The sequence below is a fragment of the Ursus americanus genome, chromosome 6 (genome assembly GCF_024610735.1).
Source record: "Ursus americanus isolate L20-20 chromosome 6, mUrsAme1.1.p, whole genome shotgun sequence".
NCBI classification, from domain to species: domain Eukaryota; kingdom Metazoa; phylum Chordata; class Mammalia; order Carnivora; family Ursidae; genus Ursus; species Ursus americanus.
Window position 1 is genome coordinate 55,375,899 of NC_142132.1, and position 26,658 is coordinate 55,402,556.

The 26,658-nt window shown below is 41.3% G+C and overlaps 1 protein-coding gene across 1 annotated transcript; it reads right to left on the reverse strand.

Annotated features, from left to right (window-relative positions):
- Window positions 1-26,449, reverse strand: SUPV3L1 (Suv3 like RNA helicase). The gene is made up of 15 exons (XM_045783496.2): window positions 26,111-26,449; window positions 20,440-20,517; window positions 19,947-20,054; window positions 19,000-19,114; window positions 17,236-17,404; window positions 15,520-15,631; window positions 12,700-12,777; window positions 11,083-11,174; window positions 9,490-9,670; window positions 8,315-8,408; window positions 6,500-6,719; window positions 5,196-5,276; window positions 4,639-4,815; window positions 1,150-1,298; window positions 1-488 (listed from the first exon to the last, which is right to left on the reverse strand). Exons 1-15 carry the CDS (start codon window positions 26,391-26,393, stop codon window positions 47-49), a joined length of 2,379 nt encoding a protein of 792 aa, XP_045639452.2. The 5' UTR covers window positions 26,394-26,449; the 3' UTR covers window positions 1-46.
- Between the last annotated feature and the right edge of the window lie 209 nt (window positions 26,450-26,658).

The window sequence follows — 26,658 nt, forward strand, 5'->3', positions numbered from 1 at the left end:
AAGGTTTTAAAATATTTTTATTTGCAAAAATAAAAATAAAATAAAACTAATCTAAATCAGATTCCTTCTTCTTCCTTCTTGTCCCTTTTGAGGGAGAGGGAGTCTCAGGCTCTGTTCTGTCTTTGCCATGCTCTGTTTGCTGTGTCAACCACTCCTTTTCTAGCTGTTTCAGCATGTCTGCAGTGAGGAGGCCTTGCTGCACCAATCTGGAAGCAAGGGATTTCTCTCCCGCATCGGGGCCAGGTGGCTCAGCAGCTTTACTCCCTAGCGTTTTGGTGCCACGCATCCTTCTAGCTTGGCCCTTTGAAGTTCCTGACAGTCGCGACTGGTTCTCCGCTGACAAGCTCTCCAAATTCAATAGCTTATGTGACTCTGAAATTTTAATCAGTTTGGTGATGTTGTGTACCCCATCTTGGATAACGCCATCTAGTTCTTTCTGGAGGTCTCGAATAAGGCTGGCATCTGGAAACATATCTATAAACCGGTAGCTGGGAAAGAGACATATTACGTTATAACAACAGCTCTTCTCACAGTATTGGACTTAGCTCACTGATGTAACTACATCTTAACACTGATTGATCCTAAATGTTCTGTTTTTGCAAACTCTATCCAATGCCTCTGCTCAACCTTTATTTCTGCCCCAGTACACCTGAGGAATATTGTCATTATGAGGGCAGGTCATCACTCATATCTTAAGTGATTCCAATATGCTCCCCGGTGGGACATGCCCCACCTTTGAAAATCACTGACCTCACACAGTACCTTTCAAATATTAATGTACAAGTGAATCACCTGGAGATCTTGTTAAAATGCAGTTTGATTAAGTCTGGTGTGGGCCTGATACTCTCTATTTCTAACAAGCTCCCAAGTGATACCAAAGCTTTCGGTCCAGGGACCACCATTTGTGTAGTAAGGATCTAGTAAACCTTCTCACCTACCTGTCTTAACTAGAATCATAAGAAGTCCCTCAGTCATTTTTGGAATGGGTACAAACAAAGCTCAACAGCCATAAAAGACAATAAACATAACATAGAACACCTTGCAAAAATGTGTCTAACTTGAGAGAGCAAAAGACCATTCATTCATAAAATCTTTGATTTCCCCTATTACTTAGAAAAATGAGAGTACCTAAAGGGAAAAATCTGATACCTTAGCCACAGGTAAAGATCCAAGACATCATGGACAGCTTCTAGATCCATGAGGTCTTTAATATTCTTAGGTGGAAGTAATGGCCATTTAATATATCGGCGTAACCATGAGAAGGTCAGTGGCTCATTCCTGCTATACTGCCTGGCAAACTGAAAGAAAAGAAGAGAGTTTGGTAAAAGAATCAAAATTCACTTAAGTCTGCAATTAGAAAAAGAAAACACAACAAAACATTAACTGTGGTTATGTTTCAATAAGCAGGCTGGTATCTTTCTTTACACTTTTCTATATTTTTTTTAGAACATTTAATATTTTACAAAGATACTTTTAAGGAAAAAAAGGGGGGGGGGCGGTTTCCTTCATTTTCCAAAACCAGGGCAGTAATATGTGTATCAGAAGTTGTATAAGAACTAACTTTCCAGAGCCTAAGTCTGTTGACTTTTATGAACATTTAATGTCCTAAGTTCTGGACAGACATCAAAGACTCTCATTTCTATCCCTTCGTGCAATACTCCTATAACGACAAATATGAGCTGTATCTTGTTAATGTCCTCCCTTATCATAAAGAAACTCTTTGGGGTGGCTTGGTACAAGGTCGGGTATGAGTCAATCAAACTGGTAAAAAGACTGCCTCTTCACTCAGCTGTACTGTTTTGGCCAAGTCACCGCTCTGTGCTTCAGCTTCCTCAGCAATACCGTAAGACCACCACACCGCAATCTTGAACCACAGGACACTGTTGGGAGAAAGTGCTTGGAAAACCAGGCTGCTCCCACTCCGCACCAATGTTAGGCATGATTATGCATCAGACCACAACCATATGAGACAGATAGAGTCTGTCTGCAGACCACAACCATGTAAGGCCGCTAGAGCAAGAGTTTAGAATCTTTAGCTTCAAGAATAAGCTCATTTCAAATGGTTCATTTCCTGATTAAGGAAAATTATCTCTAAATGTTTAACCTAAGCAAGGTCGATACTTCAGAGAGGCAAGGCAGTTTTAGAACAACTATGGTTAAATAGTGTTACAATTTGGTGTGTCTGGGTGTCTCAGTCAATTAAGTGTCTGCCTTTGGCTCAGGTCATGGTCCCAGAGTCCTGGGATTGAGCCCCATGTCGGGCTCTCTGCTCAGTGGGGAGTCTGCTTCTCCCCCTCCCTCTCCCTGCCATTACACCTGCTTGTGCTCTCATTCTCTCTCTGTCAAATAAATAAATAAAATCTTTTTTTAAAAATGTTATGATTTTATTAAATTCAGCTGTGCATTCTGCTAAGCTTAATAAATGCCAAACAGGATACCCATGACTGATGGAAATGTGACCATACTAATCTGCTAAAGCAGGACAAGCCAAACTCAATTTCTCTTACAAAGACACTGGCTTTAATATTTGTGGCCACAAACTAATGGAAACCCAGTATGTAAAAGAGCTAAGTGTGGAGCTGCCCAGAGAAGGGAAGGGAGAGACGCCTATCAGATACCCCGTCCAGCAGCCAGCCCTACGGCGCTCCCTAGAACACCGGATTCGAACAACTATCCCGGGGGCATCAGAGGCCATCAATGGGATTGAGCTCTTTTATAGTTCAGTAATAATGGTGATCAAGAAAAAAGAAAAAATCTCTAAATTTCACATGCTAATAACAGAACATATAAGCAACTGCTGGCCTGTACCACTCCAGACTTCTTACTCCTTAGTAAAATGCTGCTGCTTCCTGAGAACAGCGTTTGAAGGATGGTATAAATGGGGCCGGGGCCATGGACTCAAGCTCCATCCAGGTCAGTTGATAGCATTTGAGACTTTGTTCCATAAACTTCAACCTTATGCTAACTAACTCTCCCATAAATGTCAGCTCTAAGAAACATATTTTCTAGGTAAATACCTGGAAATGCAATACCTCTAAGACATACTAATGGGAAGAGAAAAAGGCAAGTTGCAGAATAATTCATCATAACATTTATGGGAAAACACACCCACGCAACAAAACTAGAATTTCTATATGTACACATATGTAGGCACATGCAACCAAGAGGTTTGCAATGACACAAACTGTTAACTGTGGCTCTGTCAAAGACTGGGATTGGGGGTGGTAACCCAATTTAACCTATCTGTAGTGTTTTAATTAGTGCAGCAAGAAAGCATTTATGTATTATTCATGTGATTTCAAAGTAATTTAGAATATAAATTTAGAAACAGATTTGGTAGGAACACAGCTAGTATGCAGAATGCTGAGTTCTACAGAGAAGATAGCGGTGAGACTGTAAGTCCGAGGAGGATTCAAAGAGGAGGCCTTTGGGAGTTTAGTGGGATGGCACTCCAGGCAGAGGCAATAGGGGGAGAGGCAAGGGCTCAGCGAGGTGAGGGGACATGGCAGGGGGCTGCAAGTTCAGCTTTCACTGCCCTTCCCTGCCCTCCGCCGTTTGGGTGCATCCTATGCTCCTCAGAAGGCAGAGGTTTGTACCCCCGCAAATGAATGAAAAGAAAAGGGGCTGGAAGCTTGGCACCAAACTCATATAAGATAGCAATCCCTGGCTCAGAACCTTATAATCAGGAAAACTGAATACTACTGCCACAGCTAATCCCACCTCCCCTTCTCCTTCCAAAAAATATTAACCAATGCCATTAAGAGAGAAGTGTATCAGGCTGCCTGGCTGGCTCAGCTGGTAGAGCATATGATTCTTTTTTTTTTTTTTTTTGAAGATTTTATTTGTCAGAAAGAGAGAGTGAGAGAGAGCACACGGACAAGCAGGGGGAGCAGCAGGCAGAGGGAGAAGCAGGCTCCCCACCGAGCAAGGAGCCCAATGAGGGGCTCGATCCCAGGACCATGACCCAATCCAAAGGCAGACACCCAACCAAATGAGCCACCCAGGCAACCCAGAGCATGTGACTCTTGATCTCAGGGCTGTGAGTTCACATCCCACGTTGGGTGTGGAGCCTACTTAAAATAAACAGGGGCGCCTGGGTGGCTCAGTCGTTAAGGGTCTGCCTTCGGCTCAGGGCATGATCCCAGGGTCCTGCGATCGAGCCCCGTATCAGGCTCCCTGCTCTGCTGGGAGCCTGCTTCTTCCTCTCCCACTCCCCCTGCTTGTGTTCCCTCTCTCGCTGGCTGTCTCTCTCTCTGTCAAATAAATAAATAAAATCTTTTTTAAAAAATAAAAAATAAAATAAAATAAAATAAATACTAAAAAGCACACCAAAAAAGTAAAAAAGAGAAAAAAAGAAAGAACTGTATCATTAGGCAAAGAACCCCCCCCAAAAAAATTATAGTCTTTTTGTTTTAGCTTCTTCACAAAGGCTACCATATAAGCCCAAATACAAAGCAATAGTTCCCCTTTCCCCCAAAAAATTGCCTGTAAGAAAAACAGAGCCACTTTGTATTTAAGTTCTTATATAGTATCCCATATTGAAAGATACTCTCCAATTGTTTTAATTTGAATAGCGAAGTATTGTTTGGGGAAATGCACGGACTTGAAACAACTCAAAATATAAAGACAAAGGCTTACCTGTAACAATGAAGAACAGACAAAGGGCTGCTTCTTGTTGATAGGAGCTGTGCAGAAAACATACCTCACTCGTAGACTTAATGGAATATGTTGGATCAACTCTGCAGAAAATTTAAAATCATCCATATTGCAGACAAAATACTGCCCATCTACTTGTGAAAAGTCTACAAAAATATCCTGGGTGGGGGAAAAGACACATTACTGGACTGCCTAGGCGGGCATGAATAAAGTACTCAAGTCTACAAAACACAACCTCTTTAAATCTGTAACAGTCTTCTAGAAAGGCCTGCTTAATTCACTGCCTTCCCAAGCTAAAAGACCTCCCCCATAGCCTTCCCAAATGGAAATACTCAAGAAAATCCCTCAGGATAAAAGTCCCAGAAGACTCTGAGAGAACGTTTTCTCACTTTCAAGATAAACTTCACAAGTAGCAATGTCACAAAAACAGACTATCCACTGATGCCCAGGAGGTTAACTAGTAATTGTCTGACATATCAACATTTTTAGAAAAGAAATTTTAGATTTTAGAAGAGATTTGAAAGTGAGTTCTGACTTACAATGAGATTGGCGAGTGTGGTATCGGGGAGATGGTAGGCAAACATCTCAATCTGCTCAGCAGTTGGGTGAAGACCGGCTGCCTTTCGTAAAAGAACGAACAACGGTAAGTTTTCTTCTTTTTAAAGGGCAACTTTTCCTCAGTAATTTCAAAATAAAGTCCTATATTCGGGCTAAGCTCTTGCCAAATGAGTTAAATGACAAGAATTTGAATAAAAAAGAAAAAAGCAACATCATTTTCCCATTTATTACCAATTAAGAAAGCTGAGGAGATGATTTAGTCAATCTTTCACATACACCTTAGTTATACTCCTAAAATCTATGATGATCTGATAACAGTACCAAAACTGCTTTCCGGAGTCTCAGTTATCTTCACTGAACAAAAATGAACAAGGAAAACCCAACTGCTCTAGCCAAGGCAATGAAACTGAGAGACAAGCATAAATAAATACAGGAGAGAATGTCTAAACTGGAGGCCAATGATCTCTTCAACCATATTCCAGTATTAATAAATGTCTACAGGTAAGAATACGCAGAGAGAAAGGGAATGGGAAAGAGAAAGAGCAAAGGATGAATGGAGGAAAGAAGAAATGAGTCATGGGAGGGAGGAAGAGTATGAGCACAGGAAATGAGGCACACAGGAGAAAAGCAGGGGTGTGTCATTATCAACTGCACTCTTAACAAAAGCTACAGAAATTAGTTCAACCACAGCTTTCTTCCAGGAAAGTTTCCCTGCATCATATCTCATTTCTATTCCCCTTTACCAGCTCCACTGAAAAATGAGATGAACCACGTTAATTTATAAGTGAATTTTCCAAGAAACTTAAATTGGAACAGTTTGTTTAAAATACATACGCTGCTGCCTCCTTAACCGCACTAACCAAAACTGAACCTTGTCCTTACTGGCTCGACGTTGTATTGCTTAGTACCGTTTTGCCCCAAACTCAAGGGTTTCTTCTACATTCAAGCTTCTTGGGGTTTTTCAGTCTGCTGACATAGCTGTGTGCCCACCTGAAGCAACTATGCCCCTACCCTACCCATCGCTAGACTACAGGAAGAACTAAAGGAAAATCAGGTTCATTAAACTTGTTTAATCTGGACCTTTCACTTGCACACTATTCTCTGATGAAGGGGTCCCTATGCCTCTCCAAAGCAGTAAAGTAGGGCTTTCTTGACATGATTTTCACGGCACAAAACTTTCTTTTGCTTATTTCTGTTTCCAAGTGTCAGAAGCAAGAGTCTGGAAGGTGGGTGAAGGAAGGATGGCCGTCCTCCACAGAGAAGTAATTAACACGTTGCACCTTACCTTTATAGGATCCACATGCCTATTCAAAATTTCCCTTAATAAACTGAGGTCTTCTCGATTCATTGTTGTCACTTCTCCTTCTTTATATTTTGAGCTGAATCTACCAGCTCTGCCAGCAATCTGCAAGGCCTGAGAGGTAGTAATTGGTTCTATTTCTTTCTCTCCCTTTTCATTGATAGTGGGTTTTATAAGGGAGTAAAAAATAATTCTTCTTATGCTCCTGAAACAGAAATAAAAGTACTCGCTCAGACTGCTGTATAAAAAACTCTCCATCATTTGGGTCATTCAGAAATGCTCACTGCAATTCTAGTTTAGGCCTGCTTACAATATTGTTCACTGCTCACAAAATAAGGAAAAGAGGTTTGTCAGTCATTCTTTTTCTTCCCATTAAATAGTATTTTTTAACAAATTGTAAATTTACTAAAAAATCGTTCAATTGTACATTTACAAGGGGTAAACTGTGGAGTTTGTAAATTATCCTTCAATAAGGTACAGAAAATAACTTTTCTTTTTAAGATTGTATGTATGTATGTATGTATGTGAGAGAGAGCAAGAGCATGAGCAGGGGGGCGCCTGGGTGGCACAGCGGTTAAGCGTCTGCCTTCAGCTCAGGGCGTGATCCCGGCGTTATGGGATCGAGCCCCACATCAGGCTCCTCTGCTATGAGCCTGCTTCTTCCTCTCCCACTCCCCCTGCTTGTGTTCCCTCTCTCGCTGGCTGTCTCTATCCTGTCGAATAAATAAACAAAATCTTTAAAAAAAAAAAAAAAAAAGAACATGAGCAGGGGGAGGAGCAGAGAGAGGGGGCCAAGCAGACTCCACGCTGAGTGCAGAGCCCGACTCAGGGCTCGATTCCAAGACCCCGAGATCATGACCTGAGCTGAAATCAAGAGTCAGACACTTAACTGACTGAGCCACCCAGGCACCCTGAAAATAACTTTTTTTTTTTTTTTTAAACAAGTAAATCACATGAAGTGTTCTCAGGCTGCTTTTAAAAGTTGGCTGCTGGGTAGCACAGTCGTTAAGCGTCTGCCTTCGGCTCAGGGCGTGATCCCGGCGTTCTGGCATCGAGTCCCACATCAGGCTCCTCCGCTGGGAGCCTGCTTCTTCCTCTCCCACTCCCCTGCTGTGTTCCCTCTCTCACTGACTGTCTCTCTGTCACATAAATAAATAAAATCTTTAAAAATAAATAAATAAATAAATAAATAAATAAAAGTAGGCTGCTATCCCTGGGTGGCTCAGTGGGTTAAGCATCAGACTCTTGATTTCAGCTCCAGTCATGATCTTAGGGTTGTGAGTCAAGCCCCGTGGTGGGCTCTGCATTCGGCAGGGAGTCTGCTTGAGAGTCTCTCTCCTTCTCCCTCCACCCCTCCCCTCTCACACGCTCTAACAAAAAAACAAAACAAAAACAAAAGCTGACTGCTATTAACAGCTTTGAATAGTTCTTTAATTCATAAAGGTATAATTGCCTTGATTACCCAGAGAGGAATACTTAGGCATAATACTGTTACTCCAAGAGCTAATGACTAGCCCCACATTCATAATGGGCACTTACACACTTGCGGACTGAGAAATTGAAAATACAGTGAAATAATGTAACAGGTTAGTGGTAGGGAGTATCACTCAAAACTCCTTGTACTGTGTGGTATTTTCTTTTTATTCCCTCAAGAAATGTAAACAAGATAAATCTCAGATCTGTATTATAATACCCGTTCTCCTAAACCTAAATGTATGGCCATTCTAATGCCAATTAGAAAATGTTTAATTGCCATCTAACCCATTGAATATCCATGATTATTAAAAACAAATTACTTACAAATTAAGTCCCATGCCAATTGCATCTGTAGCAACCAAGATTTTGCATGGATCATCAGGATCATTAAACTTTTTTGCTTGAGCAAGTTTGGTCCCTAAAATAAGAAGAATTTATGTTAGTTCAGCGTTCTCAATCTTCTACCACATCACACTAAGTATATCTTGGAACCCCTCACCTCTTACTCTCCATTTTTATGAATAAAAACTCTTATTGTTTCTGGGTGCCAGGGTGGCTCAGTCAGTTAAGCATCCAACTCTTGATTTCAACTCAGGTCATGATCTCAGGGTCCTGGGACTGAGCCCGCATTGGGCTTCACGCTGAGCACGGAGCCTGCTTGGGATTCTCTCTCTCCCTCTCCCTCTGCCCCCCACCCCCAACACCACTCACACTCGCTCTCTTGGGGGAAAAAAGAGAGAGAGAGATTTCAGACTACAACTTCAACACAATTACCAAGCTCATATTTCACATTTTAATGTTTTTGTTTTGTTTTGTTTTGTTTTGTTTTTAAAGAGTGAGCCAGGAGAGGCAGAGGGAGAGGGAGAGAGAGAATCCCAAGCAGGCTCTACGCCCTGCACAGAGCCCAACATGGGGCTCAATCTCACAACCCTGAGATCATGACTTGAGCCAAAATCAACTGTCAGATGCCTGACTGAGCCACCCAGGGGCCCCTTTAATGAATTTCTGTAAGAAAAATCATCAACTCAACATTTAAAATACAGTCCATTAATAGCAACAAGAACTATGAATTTAAAAACTTCTATCCTGGGGCGCCTGGGTGGCACAGCGGTTAAGCGTCTGCCTTCGGCTCAGGGCGTGATCCCGGCGTTGTGGGATCGAGCCCCACATCAGGCTCCTCCGTTGTGAGCCTGCTTCTTCCTCTCCCACTCCCCCTGCTTGTGTTCCCTCTCTCGCTGGCTGTCTCTATCTCTGTCGAATAAATAAATAAAATCTTTTAAATAAATAAATAAATAAATAAATAAATAAATAAATAAATAAATAAAAACTTCTATCCTCACCAAGATGAACCAGAGAAATTTGTTTTATATGACCCATAATAAATTATTAATGTATAATGCAACTTAATTCAGTATCTTTTACTGTGTTCTCTATACATAGCTCGACATAAATGGCAAAAGAGATTTCATATCCCTGTCATGATGAAAGCCAATAATTACCAGGTGGGAGACTGCCATATATAACAGCTGATTCCAATCCCCGAATTTCAATCTGTCGACTCACAGAATAAATATCATTCTTGCTAAAACAGACAATGCAGTCCCCAGGCCGAAGGTTGTCTAATGATTCTAATGCATGATCCAGCACGGAAATGGGGGTGAGCCTCTTATAGTTTCGAACCTGCAATAAAGACATGATATTGTAAAATAACACGCTTAACTTCTTGTGACTAATAACTAAGTGAAAAACTTGCAATGAAAAGTAGCTAAAAACTGGGGCGCCTGGGTGGCTCAGTTGGTTAAGCGTCTGCCTTTGGCTCAGGTCATGATCCCAGGATCCTGGGATCAAGCTCTACATCAGGCTCCCTGCTCAGCGGGGCGGGGGGGGTGGGGGGTGTGTCTGCTTCTCCCTCACCCTCTGCCTCTCCTCCCTGTGTTCTCTCTAAATAAATAAAGAAAATCTTTTTTAAAAAGTAACTGACAGGGGCGCCTGGGTGGCACAGCGGTTGGGCATCTGCCTTCGGCTCAGGGCGTGATACCAGCGTTATGGGATAGAGCCCCACATCAGGCTCCTCCGCTATGAGCCTGCTTCTTCCTCTCCCACTCCCCCTGCTTGTGTTCCCTCTCTCGCTGGCTGTCTCTATCTCTGTCGAATAAATAAATAAAATCTTTAAAAAAAAAAAAAAAGTAACTGACAAGTTCCAACATTTTTCAAAGGAAAATACAAAAAAAATTTATTTTCATATTACAAATGTTACCATCAGTTCTCATTGGTATTTCTAAATCCATGAGATGCCATTCAGCATTTCACAAATTTTCAAAGCACTTTCATATATATTCAATTTTCATGGCAACCTGGTAACTTTAGAATGCTTGTTAACTATTATTTCCATTTTATGAAAAAGTTAAATAGAGCCCTATAAAAGATCAGGTCTGATAAGAATTCTTTCAGTTCTGGCCTTCTGTGATTTGCCTAAGAATGAAAAGCTAAAAACAGCAAAGCCTAGAACTCAGAATTTCTTCTACTACATTCCAGCCTCTCCCTGAAAGCTGAACACGAAACTAATGGACCAATTTTTTAAAATTCCTTCATCTTATTCAAGTACAGTAAAAAACAAAACAAAACAAAAACAAACCAAGGATTAAAAGTAAACCTGTTACTTAAACCAGTTACTTTCTATTCTATGAATATGAGAAAGGGATACAAACTATCTCTATCAATTAGATACATATCAAAGGTCCTAATACTGGACACCTGAGGCTCTGAAAACCATGAACTTTTGCTAAGCTTCAAACTTCCAACATTCCTGATTTATTTAATTCTAAAGAGATCTGCTCAACTCCAAAAGGTTTTGTCAAGAGAAGATGAAAAGTCTCCAGTACTTCTGGAAGGCTTAGGGCATGATGGCAATTCTGCCAGGATTCAGATCAAGATATTCAACCAAGTATGTATGATCTAGTCAACTGTGAGAAAATGAAGCGTTCTTTGTCGTTAAGTTCTGATTCTGCCACTCTCTGGGACCTACGAAGCCACTGCGGGGTACCCTAGGCCGTTTGCTATGCCACCTTGAGACAAAGCACAGAATCTGGTACCTCCACTTCCTCCCCGGTCGTGTACATAAGCTCAGTAACCAGGTCAATAGCAGCAGATTCTCCACACAAATGGACTTCTTCAGCACACAGTCCTGTTAAATGCAAAATCAGTAGTTTTTTAAAGCTATGAAATTAAGTATGTAACACCTTATATAGCAAAAATACTTTAAGTTTGCTTACCTATTGCTTTACAACTTTACCAAGTGTTTTCATCAATATTATCTCTTTGATGCAAACCTCAAAATAACAACCTTCTGGTGGGCAAAGATTATCTCTATTTTTATGAATCTCAGAGCTTTTAAACTGCTTTGGCCAAGGTTCCGAGTCCACTAGAGGGTGAAACCAGCCAGGACTGGAACCCGGCATTCTGATGGTTAGCACTGAATCTTACACTTGTATTTTGCAACTCAGGCTCCATGGAATCACTAAGGTGCCTCAGAGGCTGATGGCCGGAGGGTAAATGAAACTCCAAGCTCCTTACTGCTGAGTAGATCCACTATCATCTATTTTAAATTACAGACTTTAATGTATACGCTTTGTTTGAAGGAGTTCAGCTATGGGTTTTTATTTTTTATTTTTTTTTTTAAAAGATTTTATTTATTTGACAGAGATAGAGACAGCCAGCGAGAGAGGGAATACAAGCAGGGGGAGTGGGAGAGGAAGAAGCAGGCTCATAGCGGAGGAGCCTGATGTGGGGCTCGATCCCATAACGCCGGGATCACGCCCTGAGCCGAAGGCAGACGCTTAACCGCTGTGCCACCCAGGCGCCCCTCAGCTATGGGTTTTTAAATCTGAGAACACCTGCTCTACAACACGCTGATCAAAAATCCACTCCAATATCAAGCAGCGGAAATGTTCACTCATGTCCGTGGATCTCAAAAACTCCAATTCCAGAAGCCTACCCTAAATAAACAAATAGCTATGGCTACAAAAAATTTTCACTGTGGCACTATCAGTAACAGGAAAAAATGTTCAACTCCATGGAAAAAAAATAGTGCAGCTCTTCAATGGAGAATATGCAATATTAATATGTGGTGTGAAAAAAAGTCTATGAAACAAGAAGACTGAAAAAAAGCAAGATAAAAAATAATATATTCAGGGGCGCCTGGGTGGCACAGCGGTTAAGTGTCTGCCTTCGGCTCAGGGCGTGATCCCGGCGATCTGGGATCGAGCCCCACATCAGGCTCTTCTGCTATGAGCCTGCTTCTTCCTCTCCCACTCCCCCTGCTTGTGTTCCCTCTCTCGCTGACTGTCTCTATCTCTGTCGAATAAATAAATAAAATCTTAAAAAAAAAAAAAATAATAATATATTCACAAAACGCCATACTCACAAGGAAAAAGACTGGCATGAAACACCAAAATGTTAATCCTGGTTGTGTAAAGATGGTGAGATTTGAACATTTTAATTAACTGGTTATGCTAACTTTATGGTGAGAAAACTGGACTTCCCATAATTAAAATAATATTTAGGAAATAAGAACTCACACTAGGCTGACTTTTTTGTTTGATTTCTGTCAAAAAGAGAGGATCCTAATGACTACTTGGGAATGTCAAGCAGGGAAATGCACCTCCGAGCAGATGTCACAAAGCACAGGTCTCAGCATTAAGACCACCCACCTAGAAGTGCTCTGGTCCAGGCCCATCCTCTGGCTGGATCTTTGATCATCTGAATTTCATCAATCACGGCCACTTCATCTACAACAAGAAGTTGTTGTGAGCAATACAATCTACTTAAACAGTGTCAAGAACAAATTATAGCAGCACAACTCAAGCTTTCGTCACCACCATCATCACCGTCGTCACTCACTGAGCACTTCTTTTCTGGCAGGCTTGTTCGAAGTGCTTTACAAGTATCGCTCATTTAATCTTGACAACAAACCTATACAGTAAGTATCATCATTCTACCTATTTTACAGAAGAATAAACTGAAGCCCAGAGAAGTTAAAGTCACTGGCTCAAGGTTACACAGCATGTGCAGTTAGTGAATGTGAGATCTAAAAACATGAAATTCAAACCCAGGCCATCTAGCATCTAGTAGGTCCCTCTGTCCTATTTTCTGCAATCTCAGAGGCAGCCCAGAGAATCTGCTTAATAACTGACTGGCTGGCTCGGTCAGTTGAGTGCCCAATTCTTGATTTCAGCTCAGGGTCATGATCTCGGGGTCACGGAGTCAAGCCCTGCATTGGGCTCCACGCTCAGCGGGGAGTCAGCTTCAGAGGTTCTCTCTCCCTCTCCCTCTGTGCCTCCCCCTGCTTGTGCATGCATGCACATGTTCTCTCTAAAATAAATAAAACTTTTAAAAAAAAAAAAAAGAATTAACACCCACAGGGTAGTAAAAGAGAAAGTATCTATGCTTCCAGGAACAAGGAGTAGACAGCACTGCTACAAATGAAGCTTCTCTATCACAGGGACCCAGACGGACGTCAGAAGCAGAAAGCAGAATAGCAAGTATCATTCCCTGACCTCTAGCTATGCTCATTCTTACGGATTTTAAGCTTATCACTGTGGCAAAAATTAGTACCTCATTTTATTTTCTAATGCCAAAATGCTTTTGACCATATTATTTTATTCTCTTTAAGTCATATAAATTATAATTTTTTCCTCAAATAACAAGATGAGAAGAGCACATTAAAAAAAATTAATATGCCCACAGTAACATTTACAAAACAAAAGAAAGCATATTTTATACTGAAAAACCATCAGATTAAACCATCAGGGGACAGAAGTTGGAATTTTGATTTATAAACTTCTGTGCTATCTAAATTTTTACAATGTATTTATAATAAACTCATTTCTTAAAAACTATCCATTTACTCAGAAAAATTATTAAAATGAAAAAAGCTAACTCAAGTCCATAATATATAATCCATATTTAATTAAATACACACACCCACAATGCACACATAAGTATATGCATACACAACACAAACATAGAAGCAATCTGGAAAATACACACCACAGGGTTAACTCTTGTTGATTCTTGATGGGGAGGATTAGGAGATTATAGGTTTTTTTTCCTTCTCTTTGCATTTATTTTTATATTTTCTACAATGAAGACATATGACTACTTACTGGTAAGAAGTTAATTTTTACTTAAAATATTTTCAAAACTACTTAAATAGAAGTTCACTGAAGTCCGATATATAATAGTGAAAAACTTTATTTTTTTAAAGATTTGATTTATTCGAGAGAGAGAGAACACAAGCGGGGGGGGGGGGGCGGGGGAGCGGGGAGCAGAGGGAGAAGGAGAAGCAGGTTCCCTGCTGAGCAGGGAGCCGGGACACGGGGCTCAATCCCAGGACCCCGAGATCATGACCCGAGCTGAAGACAGGCGTTTAATGGACTGAGCCACCCACGTGCCCATTAGTGAAAAACTTTCAACAATCTAAATATTCTTTAGAAGGGGAGGGAATGAATAATTTTAGTTGTAAGATGGAATTTTAGTTATAAGTTTAAATGAATAAACCTGATATGTATATTTATGATATATGTGATATATGTACAATATGATACATGTATAACAAGACTAGATCTAAAAACATGCTGTGTAGAATATAAAGCAAGTTATGGAACAATAATACAATATAATAATCCCATCAACGTTTTAAAATACACAATCTAGGGGCGCCTGGCTGGCTCAGTTGGAAGAGCCGCAATTCTTGATCTTGGGTTGAGTGTAGACATTACTAAATAAATAAATAACCTTTTTTTTTTTTTTTAAGATTGTATTTATTTACTTGAAAGAGAGTGGGAGAGAGCACAAGGGGGTGGAGTGGGGGAGAAGCAGACTCCCTGATGAGCAGGGAGCCCAACATGGGCTCTATCCCAGGACCCTGGGATCATGACCTGAGCTGAAGGGAGACACTTAACCAACTGAGCCACCCAGGTGCCCCATAAATAAATACACTTTAAAAAAAACCTTGGGGCACCTTCGTGGCTCAGTTGGTTAAGCATCTGACTCTATATTGTGGTTCAGGTCATGATCTCAGGGTCCGCACTCAGCAGGGAGTCCGTTTCCCCCTCCCTCCCCCTGCTTGCACACACAACTCTCTCTCTCTCAAATAAATCTTTCTAAAAAATTCTTTAAAATAAATATATAAATAAAAATAAATAAACAAAATACACAATCTACAGTACTCATAAGTAATACATATCAGTGATACAAAAAAAGACAGGAAAGATATATACCAAATACTTGATAGCAGTAGGATCAAAAGAGGAACTCAATCAGGGAGTGGTACAAAGGAAATATCATGCTTGTTAACATTTTAGTTCCTTGAAGAGAAAAAGGGAAAGGAACATTCAAAAGCAAACACCATAGCGTCTGGCATTTATCAGCGGTGGGGAGCACTGGGTATGTTGTCCTATTCATCTCAACTTAAAAAATTTTTTACAATAAAAAACACATTTCATATGTTCTAAATGGCATGTACATACAGGGAGTTGTAACACTGCACATCTCAACTGTACAAGCAACATGGGCAGCCTGTTTCCCATCTGCATCTATCGTCACACGTTCTTCCCCTGTTACCAGGTCACACGGAACACCCTAGGATGACAAAAAGAAATCTGGAATTATCACCACCTTTAAAATAATAGCGAAAAAAGAAGTTTTGGATGTTTAATAAAGTATTCTTGCAATTACCATTAAATTTATTCCCAGTCCTGTAAAGAAAATTTTTATGAAAAATAAAAGCGGCTCTCTTACATAATCTACATCAACTTGGAAATATCTCAAATCGGCTAAATTCTCAGGTAACACGAACATGAGAAATTGCAGCGGTTTCACTTTTTAACTTTGTATGTTTCTGTACTATTTTGATTTATTAAAATAAAATGAACATGGATTGTTTCTATATTCAAGAAGATTATAAATAATATTTAAGAACGTGAAGACCTCCTAATATAATTCTTTGAGAAGGAGCAGCATTAATCGTATGGTATAATAGTTTGCCCACAACTGAGGGGTTCCTCAGGACAAAGGGCTTTAGGTGCTAAATCTGGGAAAGTCCAGGCAATCCAGGACAGCTGGTCTCCCTAGAGGCCTGAACTAATCATGAAAAAACATCTGATATATCTAAACTGAGTGGCAGTTTACAACACAAATGACCAGTAGTTTTCCAAATGTAAAGGTTATGAAAGATAAAAGAAGGTTCCTGAGGAATTGTCCCAGATTAATGGAAACTAGAGACATGACAACAAAATACAGTGTTGAGACTCTGGACAGAATCCTGGGGGGTTGGAAGAGAGTGGTGGTGGTGTTACTGACAACTAGCAAAATTTGAATATATATTGTGGATTAAATAATAGTATTCTATCAATACTAAATACCCTGCTTTCGAGAAATACCATGTGGTTATGTAAAAGAAAGTCTTTGTCCTGAGGAAATACTTTCTTATTTATGGATAAGAAGGCATGACCTATGCCAAATTACACAAATCATCCAGAACAAAAAATAGAGAATGCAAATTATCTTCCCAAACCTGTTCACCTCACACTATAGTCATAATTCATTATAGTCATAATAAAACAATGAACCAGAATGTGGCCTGTTTAGTGGAATGATGCCTCAGATGACAGGATGTTCAGTCCTTTACAGGTCTGAACGGGTGGCTTCAGTCTTTATCATTAGTTCTAGCTCATGACATCAGAGGTCTAATCTAAAAAAATGGTAAATTAAATACCATAACACAGTAGGTTAACTCTGAGGAAGCAGGGGAGGGTCTCAGAGGGAGTTTCAAGTATATCAACATTTTATTTCTTAAAAAAATTAATAAAACAAGTATAGCGAAATGTTAGAATCTGATGGGAGTTGGGTAGTGGATTCAAGCTATTTGCGTGTAATTCTCTGCATTTCTCTGTCTTTGTGAAATATTCTGTGATACTGTAGATCATTCATTCCAATACACAATTTTTCACATTTTAGTATCTCTGAAATCAGGATGTAGCATAATGGCAGGTCAGAGTTCAGTTGGCAGCATCTTTTCCTCTCTCAGTTGTACATTAAAAAATTGTACATCTTACAAAGTACAATGAACTATGGCAACTTTTATTACTGGTAAAGTACTACACATGCCCTTTCCCACCTCCCACCTTCACCCTGCCCAGCCCTCCCAAACTAACAAGAAGAGCAAATATTTGTAATATACTGACAGCAGCATTACTCTTTTCGAAGATCTCATGTGCCAGTAATTTTAAAGGACCACAATACACTCCAGATTTTGCTGACAAGTATTTCTGGATTGCATGGTAAGTCTTTCCACTGTTTGTGGGGCCTGAATGGAATATTATCTTCCGCTGTATGGCTCTGGCTTCTGGGTACCTAAAACATAAGTAGGAAACAGCTTATTCCCATTCACCTCAAAATCCATCCTGGCAAAGGTATCAACTGAAAACGATTCCAATGAAACATCCTGTTAATATTCACATGATAGGATCTCTGGAAAACTAAATAAAATGATGAGTTTCAGATCCACACTAAAATGATGACTGTTGGGGCGCCTGGGTGGATTGGTTGGTTAAGTGTCACCTTTGGCTCAGGTCATGATCCCAGGGTCCTGGAATCAAGCCCCACATCGGGCTCTCTGCCCAGTGGGGAGCCTGCTTCTCCCTTTCCCACTGCCTGCCACTCCCCCTGCTTGTGCTCTCTTGCTCACTCGCTCTCTCTGCCACATAAATAAAATCTTTTTTAAAAATTTAAAAAATTGGGACACCTGAGTGGCTCAGTCAGTTAAGCGTCTGCCTTCAGCTCAGGTCATGATCCCAGGGTCCTGGGATCGAGTCCCACATCGGCCTCCTTGCTCAGCACGGAGCCTGCTTCTCCCTCTGCCTGCCTCTCCCCCTGCTTGTGATCTCTCTCTGACAAATAAATACATTAAATTAAAAAAAAAAAATTAAATTGAAAAAATTAAACAATATTGACTGTTTTCCAAGACTGGCATTTACTCACTAGAGGACAGAAAAATCTAAATGCAAATTAATTCCGTAGTATTTTTGCCATTGTACAAGTCCCTTCTCTTCAGGAGTTACTCAGAGTAAGTTTAAACTGCTATCAGCTCCACAGATATGTTGACATCATTTCCACAGCTCTAAATATATGACCCTATAAGTAAATAATTCCAAGGCTTCCGAATTTCAATAGATATAATGTAATGACTGGGTCTTCTGTCTCTGGCCATGACGAATGGTACAGGACTTACCCTCCCACCACAAACAAGTATAAACTGGACAAAATACATGGCACAGCTGCTTGGGGACATAAACAACAGGCAGTATAGGACTATAAGCCCTGGAACAAAGGAACATTTGAGATGAGCCCTACTGCACCCCAGTAGGGAGAGGTGGAACCCAAGCAAAGTTTGACAGTCCCAATGTGCTGAGCAGTAGAAATCAAACTCAGAGATGCTAAAGCAGGTGGAATTTGAAGGGCACGAAGCGCGGAAGAGAAGAAAGCGTTCAGCAGAGGAGGTGCCTTGAAGTGAGGCTTCCCTTAGGTCCCTGAACAAGGGCTGGGCTGCACATGTGCAGAGCCTTGCAGAGAGCAGCTTGCTAAGGGTTTGAGCAGAAAGTCTCAAAGAGGTGGCAAAGCGCTAGATGTTGGGAGTTCCAGCCACAGTGGTGGTAGTGGTGAGAGTTCATTAACACCCAGACATTCAGCTGACACTAGAAAGGCCACACTTAAATTATAAGGCCAACACCGTAAAGTAAGGGCTACTCTAGATTTATCCTAGTAAAACCTACAAGCTAGCCTGATCAGAATCAAGGGGAGACACCAGAATTAACTGCCTGTTTTTCTAGGGAAAACAACTCCTAGACTCCTTATGATTCATCATCCAGCCTACAATAAAAAAATGTAATAATCACTAATCTGCCAAGATTAGAAACTAGCATTTCAAATCCACAAGTAAAGAAACTAACCAGTTCGGTGGTATTCTTAAGTCACTGATTTTACGTAGGTCATCCTTACATTCCAACACAGGAAATATCTGTTTCGCGTGTCTCAAGAAAAATGGAAATAAATCATCCACATGAGCTGAAAAAATAAAACACTGCATTAACAGGTGCAATCTACATGCCGTCCACAACCAGACCTGGTGAGACTTTCCTCCCTAGCGAGCTAGTCAAGGGGCCGTTGCCAGGATAAAAAGAAAAATTCTGGAGCAAGGAACTCTATCCTTTTCTCAGATCCTGCTTTGTCTTGTTTTCTTCCTAATTTCACTTACATTTTCTAGGAGAACAGCAAATTGGCTGTCAACCACCATGTTCTACTCCTCTGATACAAGCAGGTAAAAATCAGCATTGGTGAAAGTTAAATTAAAAATAACCTGGAAACATACATTAGTAAAAAGACCTATAGTTACTGAAGAGAAATGCAGGTGCAAACACTTTACATTTAAAAAACATAACCAAAGCCAAATGCCGACAGGGACACAACAATGATGTTCTTACATTTTTTTCTTTTATCGCAAAAACTCTGCCCTGATACGAAAGAGAGAAAGAGTCAGTGGCAGAAACAGATGGAATCCGCCACGTATGAATTCTATCTTTTGTGAGAGTTCACTTCACATATTAGTTCTATCTTCTGTGAGAGTTCACTTCGCTGTGGCCTATACATAACCCATAACGGAGAGCAGAAGGCGCTAGATCAAGGCTCCAGCCTTCCTCCAGTCTAAGATATATGGCTGATTTAATGACTAGCTCAGGGACCCACTATAAAAGCAAAACGACCTAGAAGGCCCCCTATGAAAGCACAGAATTATTTACAGACGGTGTGAATAGGGCCCACTCTACAACAAACAGCTCCGAAATACAAAGTATGCTCAACACATTTTAAAAGAGATTTTTAAAAGTCTCTACACACTTACCTGCACTGAAGCAAATATCATTCAAAATAATGTGAATGTCCACATCCAGAGAATGAGACTGCATGATGTAATTTCTAAAGCTGATGAAAGCTTGATGGAAGAGACGAGCTGTGGGAAACACAAAACCAAAATAGGCAGGACTAAGTTTTCATTTCATTTCTCATTTAAAAGTGACATATACACATCACACCTAACTCATCCAAGTGCCCTCTTTCTTTTTGGGGGGTGGGCTCCTACAGCTGGTTTATCATCATCTGGCCTACAGTGAAATCCTAGCACCACGTGAAGGAAAGCACAGCTCCTTTGCTGTGTGTCTGGATCACCAGGTGCATCTCGCCAAACTCCTGTCAAGACAGAAGCAAAGGTCAGGGACATCCTCCAGACAACACGTATGTACTTGTTTCCCAGGCACAGGAGGTCTCACACAAGATTGACAAAGCTGTGATCTAAGAAGTTAATAAAATATCTCTAATGGAAATGCTGTTAGCCTTACCATCGAGTCCATAATCAGCACCCAGTTTCTGAATTTCCTTCCTCTTGTAAAACTTGTCTAAGATCTTCTTTACTTCATCTGAAAGAAAGAGGTGCTTAACTTTGGTTTTCTAGATGGAGAAATGCCCAAAGAACAAAAGAAACTTGAAGTCATGCTCAAGGCACTTTACAGAGTGTTTCAAGTACTTAAAGGTTTTAGTTGATTTTTTATGGTTTAATAGTGCAAAAGAGTGTCTAGAAAAATTATAAAGTCAAATAACAGAATATTCCTGTTATACTGCAGAGGAATAAGCAAGGTGCAGAGGCTCAGACATCGCCCTTAGCCTCCATCAGGCCACTCTTAGATGATCATGTTCTGTTTGATTTACTTACAACCTTTCTAAACATCTACTAGTGAGGAGTAAACAGGTACCTAGGAAGACAACCAGAACTGCTGGGACCAGATCGTCATGCTTTTACTGAAATGATTAAAGAGGTCAGGGATGATCTTGTTTGATGAAGATGATTTTAAGAACAGACTACACTTATTTTTGTTCTAGATGGCATAACTATAGTGAGTGCGAAGTGAGGGATGCAGACTTCAGTGGAATTTATACAAAAACAGAACAATGAAAAGGGGCTGCCTCAAAAAAGTGCCAGCTCCTGGTCACCGTAAGCACGCAAGCAAGGCTTAGAAGACTATTTCAAGGGTGATGGTAGCGAATCACGTGCTGGAGGGGACGGCGAGTTAGATGACTGCCGAAGCAACATGCCAGTACGAATCAATAATTTCGTAAGTGAAAATATTTTAATCAATCAAGCTGCAATTGTACTAACATTGCACATGTTAAATACTACTGCATTATTCCAGAGATAAACGTTCACTGATCCAGCCACACACACTGTATTTCTGGGAAGACAGGCCAAAATGGAGGATATAGTCTTTGTCCACGAAACACAGAAAGGCCAAGTGGCCTGTTTTTTTACCTCCTGCACAAGTACCAAACGCATTTTCATGCAGTGACAATATACACAATACTTACTGAAGAAATGAAGCCTGAATAAAGCATCCCACTAATAAAAATTTGTTTTGCATAATGAGGAATTTTAAGATCAGTGGCTTAGGCACTAGATTTGCCCACAATGAAATGTGAAGATGTATCTATCTATCTATCTATCTATCTATATCACCTATCACCAGCAGCTATCCTGATATTTCTGGGTATCTGTTACTTTGTACCCAGTGGGGGCAATCATCTCTTTCCATCAATAGTGGAAAAATCAGTGACAAATAAAAGATTGGAAAAAAGCACATGCAATTGCTTGGGGAAATTCTGCAGAACTATAGACTTGATACAAACTGAAGACATCGCATTTGTTTAGAATTGACCCATTTTCTATAACTAACACTACAGTGTTATGCAAGAATCAAGATATTCAAGGATACTTCACTCAAGCATAAGGTTTCTTGTGCTAAGTGAAAGACGCTAGTCAAGAAAAACTACATACTGTGCGATATTATTTAGATGAAATATCCTAAGAGAAACAGAATGCGAATTAGCCGTTGCCATGGGCTGGGTGACGGGAGTGGGGCTAGGGCAATGTGGAGTGACTACTACTAAGTATGGGACTTCTTTTCGGGGAGGTGAAAATGTTCTAAAATTAGATTATGGTGATAGTCGTACAACCCTGCAAACATACCATTACACATTTTAAATGGATGAATTTTAAGACATACGTGTTACTTTTTAAAGCTGTTGTAAAAAATCTCTGTATCAACACTTTATTTTTATCTAAAGGGATGTTCCAAATCCACTACCAATTTTTAAAAGAAAACTGTAAAAAACTTTAATAGAAATAGCACTGAAAATTTTTTAATTAACCACAAAAGTATATGAAAACGTAAGTTTTGCCTTTCATAAAAATTAAGCTTTAACAGTTTCACTATTCTTAACAGAATGACCTGATTTTTGGTCATAATTACTTCTCATTAAAATTAACAGTGATTAAAGGAGACACCCTCTAGATTTCAGCCACAGCAGAAATGGCTCAGTCACTACAGCTGTTCACCAAGTAATACATAGGTTTCTCCCAGCCCCCTGCAACGGGAGCCCAGGATTTAATACGGCTATGCTGAGACTCAGCTGCATTTGCTAAAATTAAGAGGCCCACTATAAACACTAAGCCAGTTGCACTGTTTTAAATGATTACATTTTTTTTGAAGAGACAACAAAATGTTCAGGATAGTCCATCAGGACAGGTTTTCCTCTAAACTGTGAATCTACCTCACCTGAGTGTTACTCAAAAATAACAGTCCCACATCGTGGTGATGAACAAAGCAGCCGTTACCAACTGGGGCTGCTTCAACCATAGGCTTTATCCATTTTGTTAAAATGTTTTAATTCACTTGTTTCACCGTACACATCCATAATTAAAGAGAATCCCATCTCAGCACACCAAAGCTACAGCTCGCCTGAGGGCTGGAGAAGCAGCTGGAAAAGTATACAACTCAACCTCTCTTAATAACAGAACTGGAAAGGCCAAAGCCACAGTGGAAACACAAGTGGAGGGAAGTGATCAGAATAGGTTAGGAAATCTCTAGGATCCCTAAAGGAAAGGTAGTATCAATCCTGAAGGGACTGTAACAGAGACAACTTAGTGGTGGCATTTAGTTCCTTTCCCTCTAATATTACAACTAGTATTACTACCCTTGTCATTGAATATGAAAATATGCTGGAATATTGTTCCAATAGCGGCCACAACTCATGATGAACATTTTTTTTTCCTTTCCAAGTTTTTATTTAAATTCCAGTTAGCCAACATACAGTATAAAAGTAGCTTCGGGTGTAGAACATGCCGAACCTCTCCTATCATCACAAAGGGAATTAAAAACACTAGATTTGCTCCCCGGGCAACTACTGCAGCAGACGGGTGCATCAGACCAAATGCCTCAGACCCTCCTGCCTCGCTCTCCGGTGACAGGTGTGACATCAGCACTGAGACGAAGGACCCTCAACTATTCTCTACATCCCCAAATGTGTCCGTGCCTGATATCCTGCATCAAACTACAATGACTTAATTAAGCTTCTGCTCCTTCATAAGGTTCCTCCAGCAACCATGATTCTCATCCAGAAAGCTAGATGTGCTCTGAACAGAAAAGTGTCACCTAACAGTCTGTGCAGCGACTGCCTCCATAATCTTGACCCCCTTAGCATTATACCCGGATTCCCTACTTCATAAGTGGTATGCCAGAACACATGAGTCCAGGTGTTTTGACAAGCTTCCCCCAAACTCTGACTCCAGTTCATTCTGCTAATAGGGAGGCGAGCGGCTTCAACCCTCTTGCAACAGCTCTGCAAGTTCCAATGTGCATCTACCCATCTTCCACTACTAGAATCTGGAAAGAAACTACCACGACCTGCCTCAATTAATCTGATACTCTCCCGAGGAGTGACAACTGCTAATAAAATCCACCAAGAATATTATTAGTTGCTGCCACCGCCTGTAAACAAGCCAGTGCTGAACCAAAAATCAAAAGGAGATCGCGCTCTGCTGGAACGTCTGCCCCGTGGTCAGCCAGGCTCCCGTGGCTGATCTCGGTGTCTGGAGGATCCTACCCTCCTCCTTCGCCGCTCCACCTGAGACTGCCCCAAGCTTCCAGCCTAGCGCCCTTTCCCGGAAAGAGGAGGGCTACTCTGCCGTCTCAAGTAGTTGTATCTCATTGCTAGAACTTCTAAACACTTAAAAATTCATAATAGTGCCCAAAGTTCTTAAAAATACTACTCTGGTGGAACCAGCTGATTCTGAGTAGAAATATGTCTAAGGAATTTTACACCAGCTATTATAGCCTAAAGAAAAAAAGCCCTTGTTGATATACTAACCTAAAAATACATCATTTTATTAAATCCTCACATCAACCTAGATTTATAGGAGGGTAGATCACTTGGGCTTCGAGGGGAACAGTATTCCCAGTTTCCACATATCAGATTGTTACTGCAGGGTGACAATCCAACCTTCACTTTTTATTTATTTATTTTTTAATTTGACAGAGAGAGGGAGACAGCAAGCACAAGTAGGCAGAGTGGCAGGCAGAGGGAGAGGAGCAGAGAGCCCAATGTGGGGCTCAATCCCAGGACCCTGGGATCATGACCCAAGCCGAATGGAGATGCTTAACCGATTGAGCCACCCAGGCGCCCCGACAACCCAACTTTCAATTCCATTTTTCAAACAGCAAATATTTAGTACAAATAATTTTAGTTTACATTTGTTCATCCCTTTACATTTTTCAAAATTCTTTGCCTAACATGTTCCGATGATTTTCACAATCCAGAGATGTAGGCAGAGAACATATTATCCTCATGTTACCAACTAGGAAATGCAGAAAAGGTAGGAAATTCTAAATCAGACCAGTAACTTAAGTGCTGCATGACTCACAAATATGCACCATCTTTCTACCCGCAGTCAGTCAATCTACAACCACAGGGCTAAATGCGTTATAATCAAGCAAAAAACACAGATAGGTAGATACTCAGCACCTACTGCGTGACTAGAACAGTGCTTGGCACATAGCAGACATACAAATAAGTTTTCGGGCGGGACAAAGACACTGTCTATCTCATAAGGGTTATTAGGAAAATTGAGTCACATGCTTAAAATGGTACCTGTCTCTATCAAACACTCAATATTAGCCACTGCTTAAAAAAAAAAAAAAAAAAGGAATCACAGGGGCATTCTAGGCAGTGAAAGTATCGCACTTCTGCCCCCAAAACCAGTATTTGGCCCATAATATGCTGTACTACTGTATTTTTAAATTACAATAGGAGTCACCACTGTTGCTTGTTGAAGTGAACTGCCTAAGAGAACTCCTGGAGAGCTAGTGCCCTGTGCAGCTACACCATTCCCTCGCCCTCCCAGAGCTTCATTTGGTCAGAGGAAATTCCCTGCCTCCCTAATCATCCAGAAACTAAAGAAGTACAGCCCTATAATCTGAAATTCCCCTTGAAACCATTTGCACGCCTCGCTGTTAAACCCATTCAAAGTTAGTTGCTGCCACTTGCTGAAACTGAGGGATTCCTTTCTCTCTGGAGTCCTGGATGATCAAGGATACATACCACCTTTGCCGAGGAACCCTTATGTTCTAACTTTTATTACAGTTCGTATCCATACATCCTTTCTCCCCGCAAGACTAAGTTTCTGGAGCGTAAGAGATCTGGATCTGAGTCCGGTTCCTCTCGGCAACTAGCAGTGCCAGGTTTGCGAAGATGACAAAAAATGACAAAAAATCCTGAAAGAAATCCTCCTCTGGCTTTTCACTGACCATCCCCTTGACCCTTTTCAAAAGCAGTAGTTCTGGGCAGCGGAGGAGAAACAAAGAAGGATACTCGAAAAAGCGGTCGTCCATCTAACGACGCCAAGAAAGGTGAATCGTCCCATCAGAAGGGGATTAAACTGTTCCGAGAGGGGCGCAGTGAAAGGGAAAAGACCACTTTTGGGGCGGCATATTAAAGACTCAGTAAGACGCAGTCCCAAGCCTTGAAGGGCTCACAAACCAGCGCAATAGGCAGGCACTGACAGGCACGATGACAACGCTCGAGGGGACTGCGGGGTCTCCAGGGGAACAGGGTGCAGCTTCCTCGCGGCCACGCCTCGGCCCCGCAGACACCCCCGCCGCCCTCGCTAGCTCCCGCACTCACTCTTATCCAGAGGGCGGGTTAGCTCGGCCCCGACGTCGCCATCCGCGCTGGGGCCCTGAGGTTTCACAGTCAGCGGCACGAACAGGGACGTGTTCGGGGCTTTGGAGCCCCCCGACGCAGAAGAGGAGGAGGAGGAGGCGGAGGCAACCGCAGACACGCGCCCCAGAGCCCCAGGCAGGGTTTCAACACGGGCGCGAAGGACAGAGCAGAGCGCTGCCCGGTGGCCAGCCGGGCGCCCCGCCGGGAGCCGAGCCCACAACAGGGCACACCGGGGGAAGGACATCGAGGCCACAGGCCCTAAAGGAGGCTGGCTGGAGCTGCCTGGGACTTGGCGCTGGACAATGACGTCCCGCCAGCGCCTACTGTTCAGAAAGACCCAGACCGAGCAGGGGAGCTGCCCAGGATAATGCCCGATCAAAAAAAAAAAGGTAGTGCCGTGAGATTGCTCACAAAGAAGTGGGAAAGCTTAGAAATAAAAATTATAAAATGTAAGTTCTTCTTCTCTTTCTCTTTTTCACTAGTGATTGGCCCAGCTTTCTCTAAAGAAA

What these genes read in the sequence shown, in the direction of transcription:
- SUPV3L1 (XM_045783496.2), bottom strand. Translation starts at nt 26,393, where the DNA reads ATGTCCTTCCCCCGGTGTGCCCTGTTGTGGGCTCGGCTCCCGGCGGGG. An exon ending in TTAAGAATACCACCGAACTG is followed by an intron (nt 17,405 to 18,999) that starts GTTAGTTTCTTT and finishes CTTATGTTTTAG; the next exon opens with GTACCCAGAAGCCAGAGCCA. An exon ending in GTGCAGTGTTACAACTCCCT is followed by an intron (nt 12,778 to 15,519) that starts GTATGTACATGC and finishes TTCTTGTTGTAG; the next exon opens with ATGAAGTGGCCGTGATTGAT.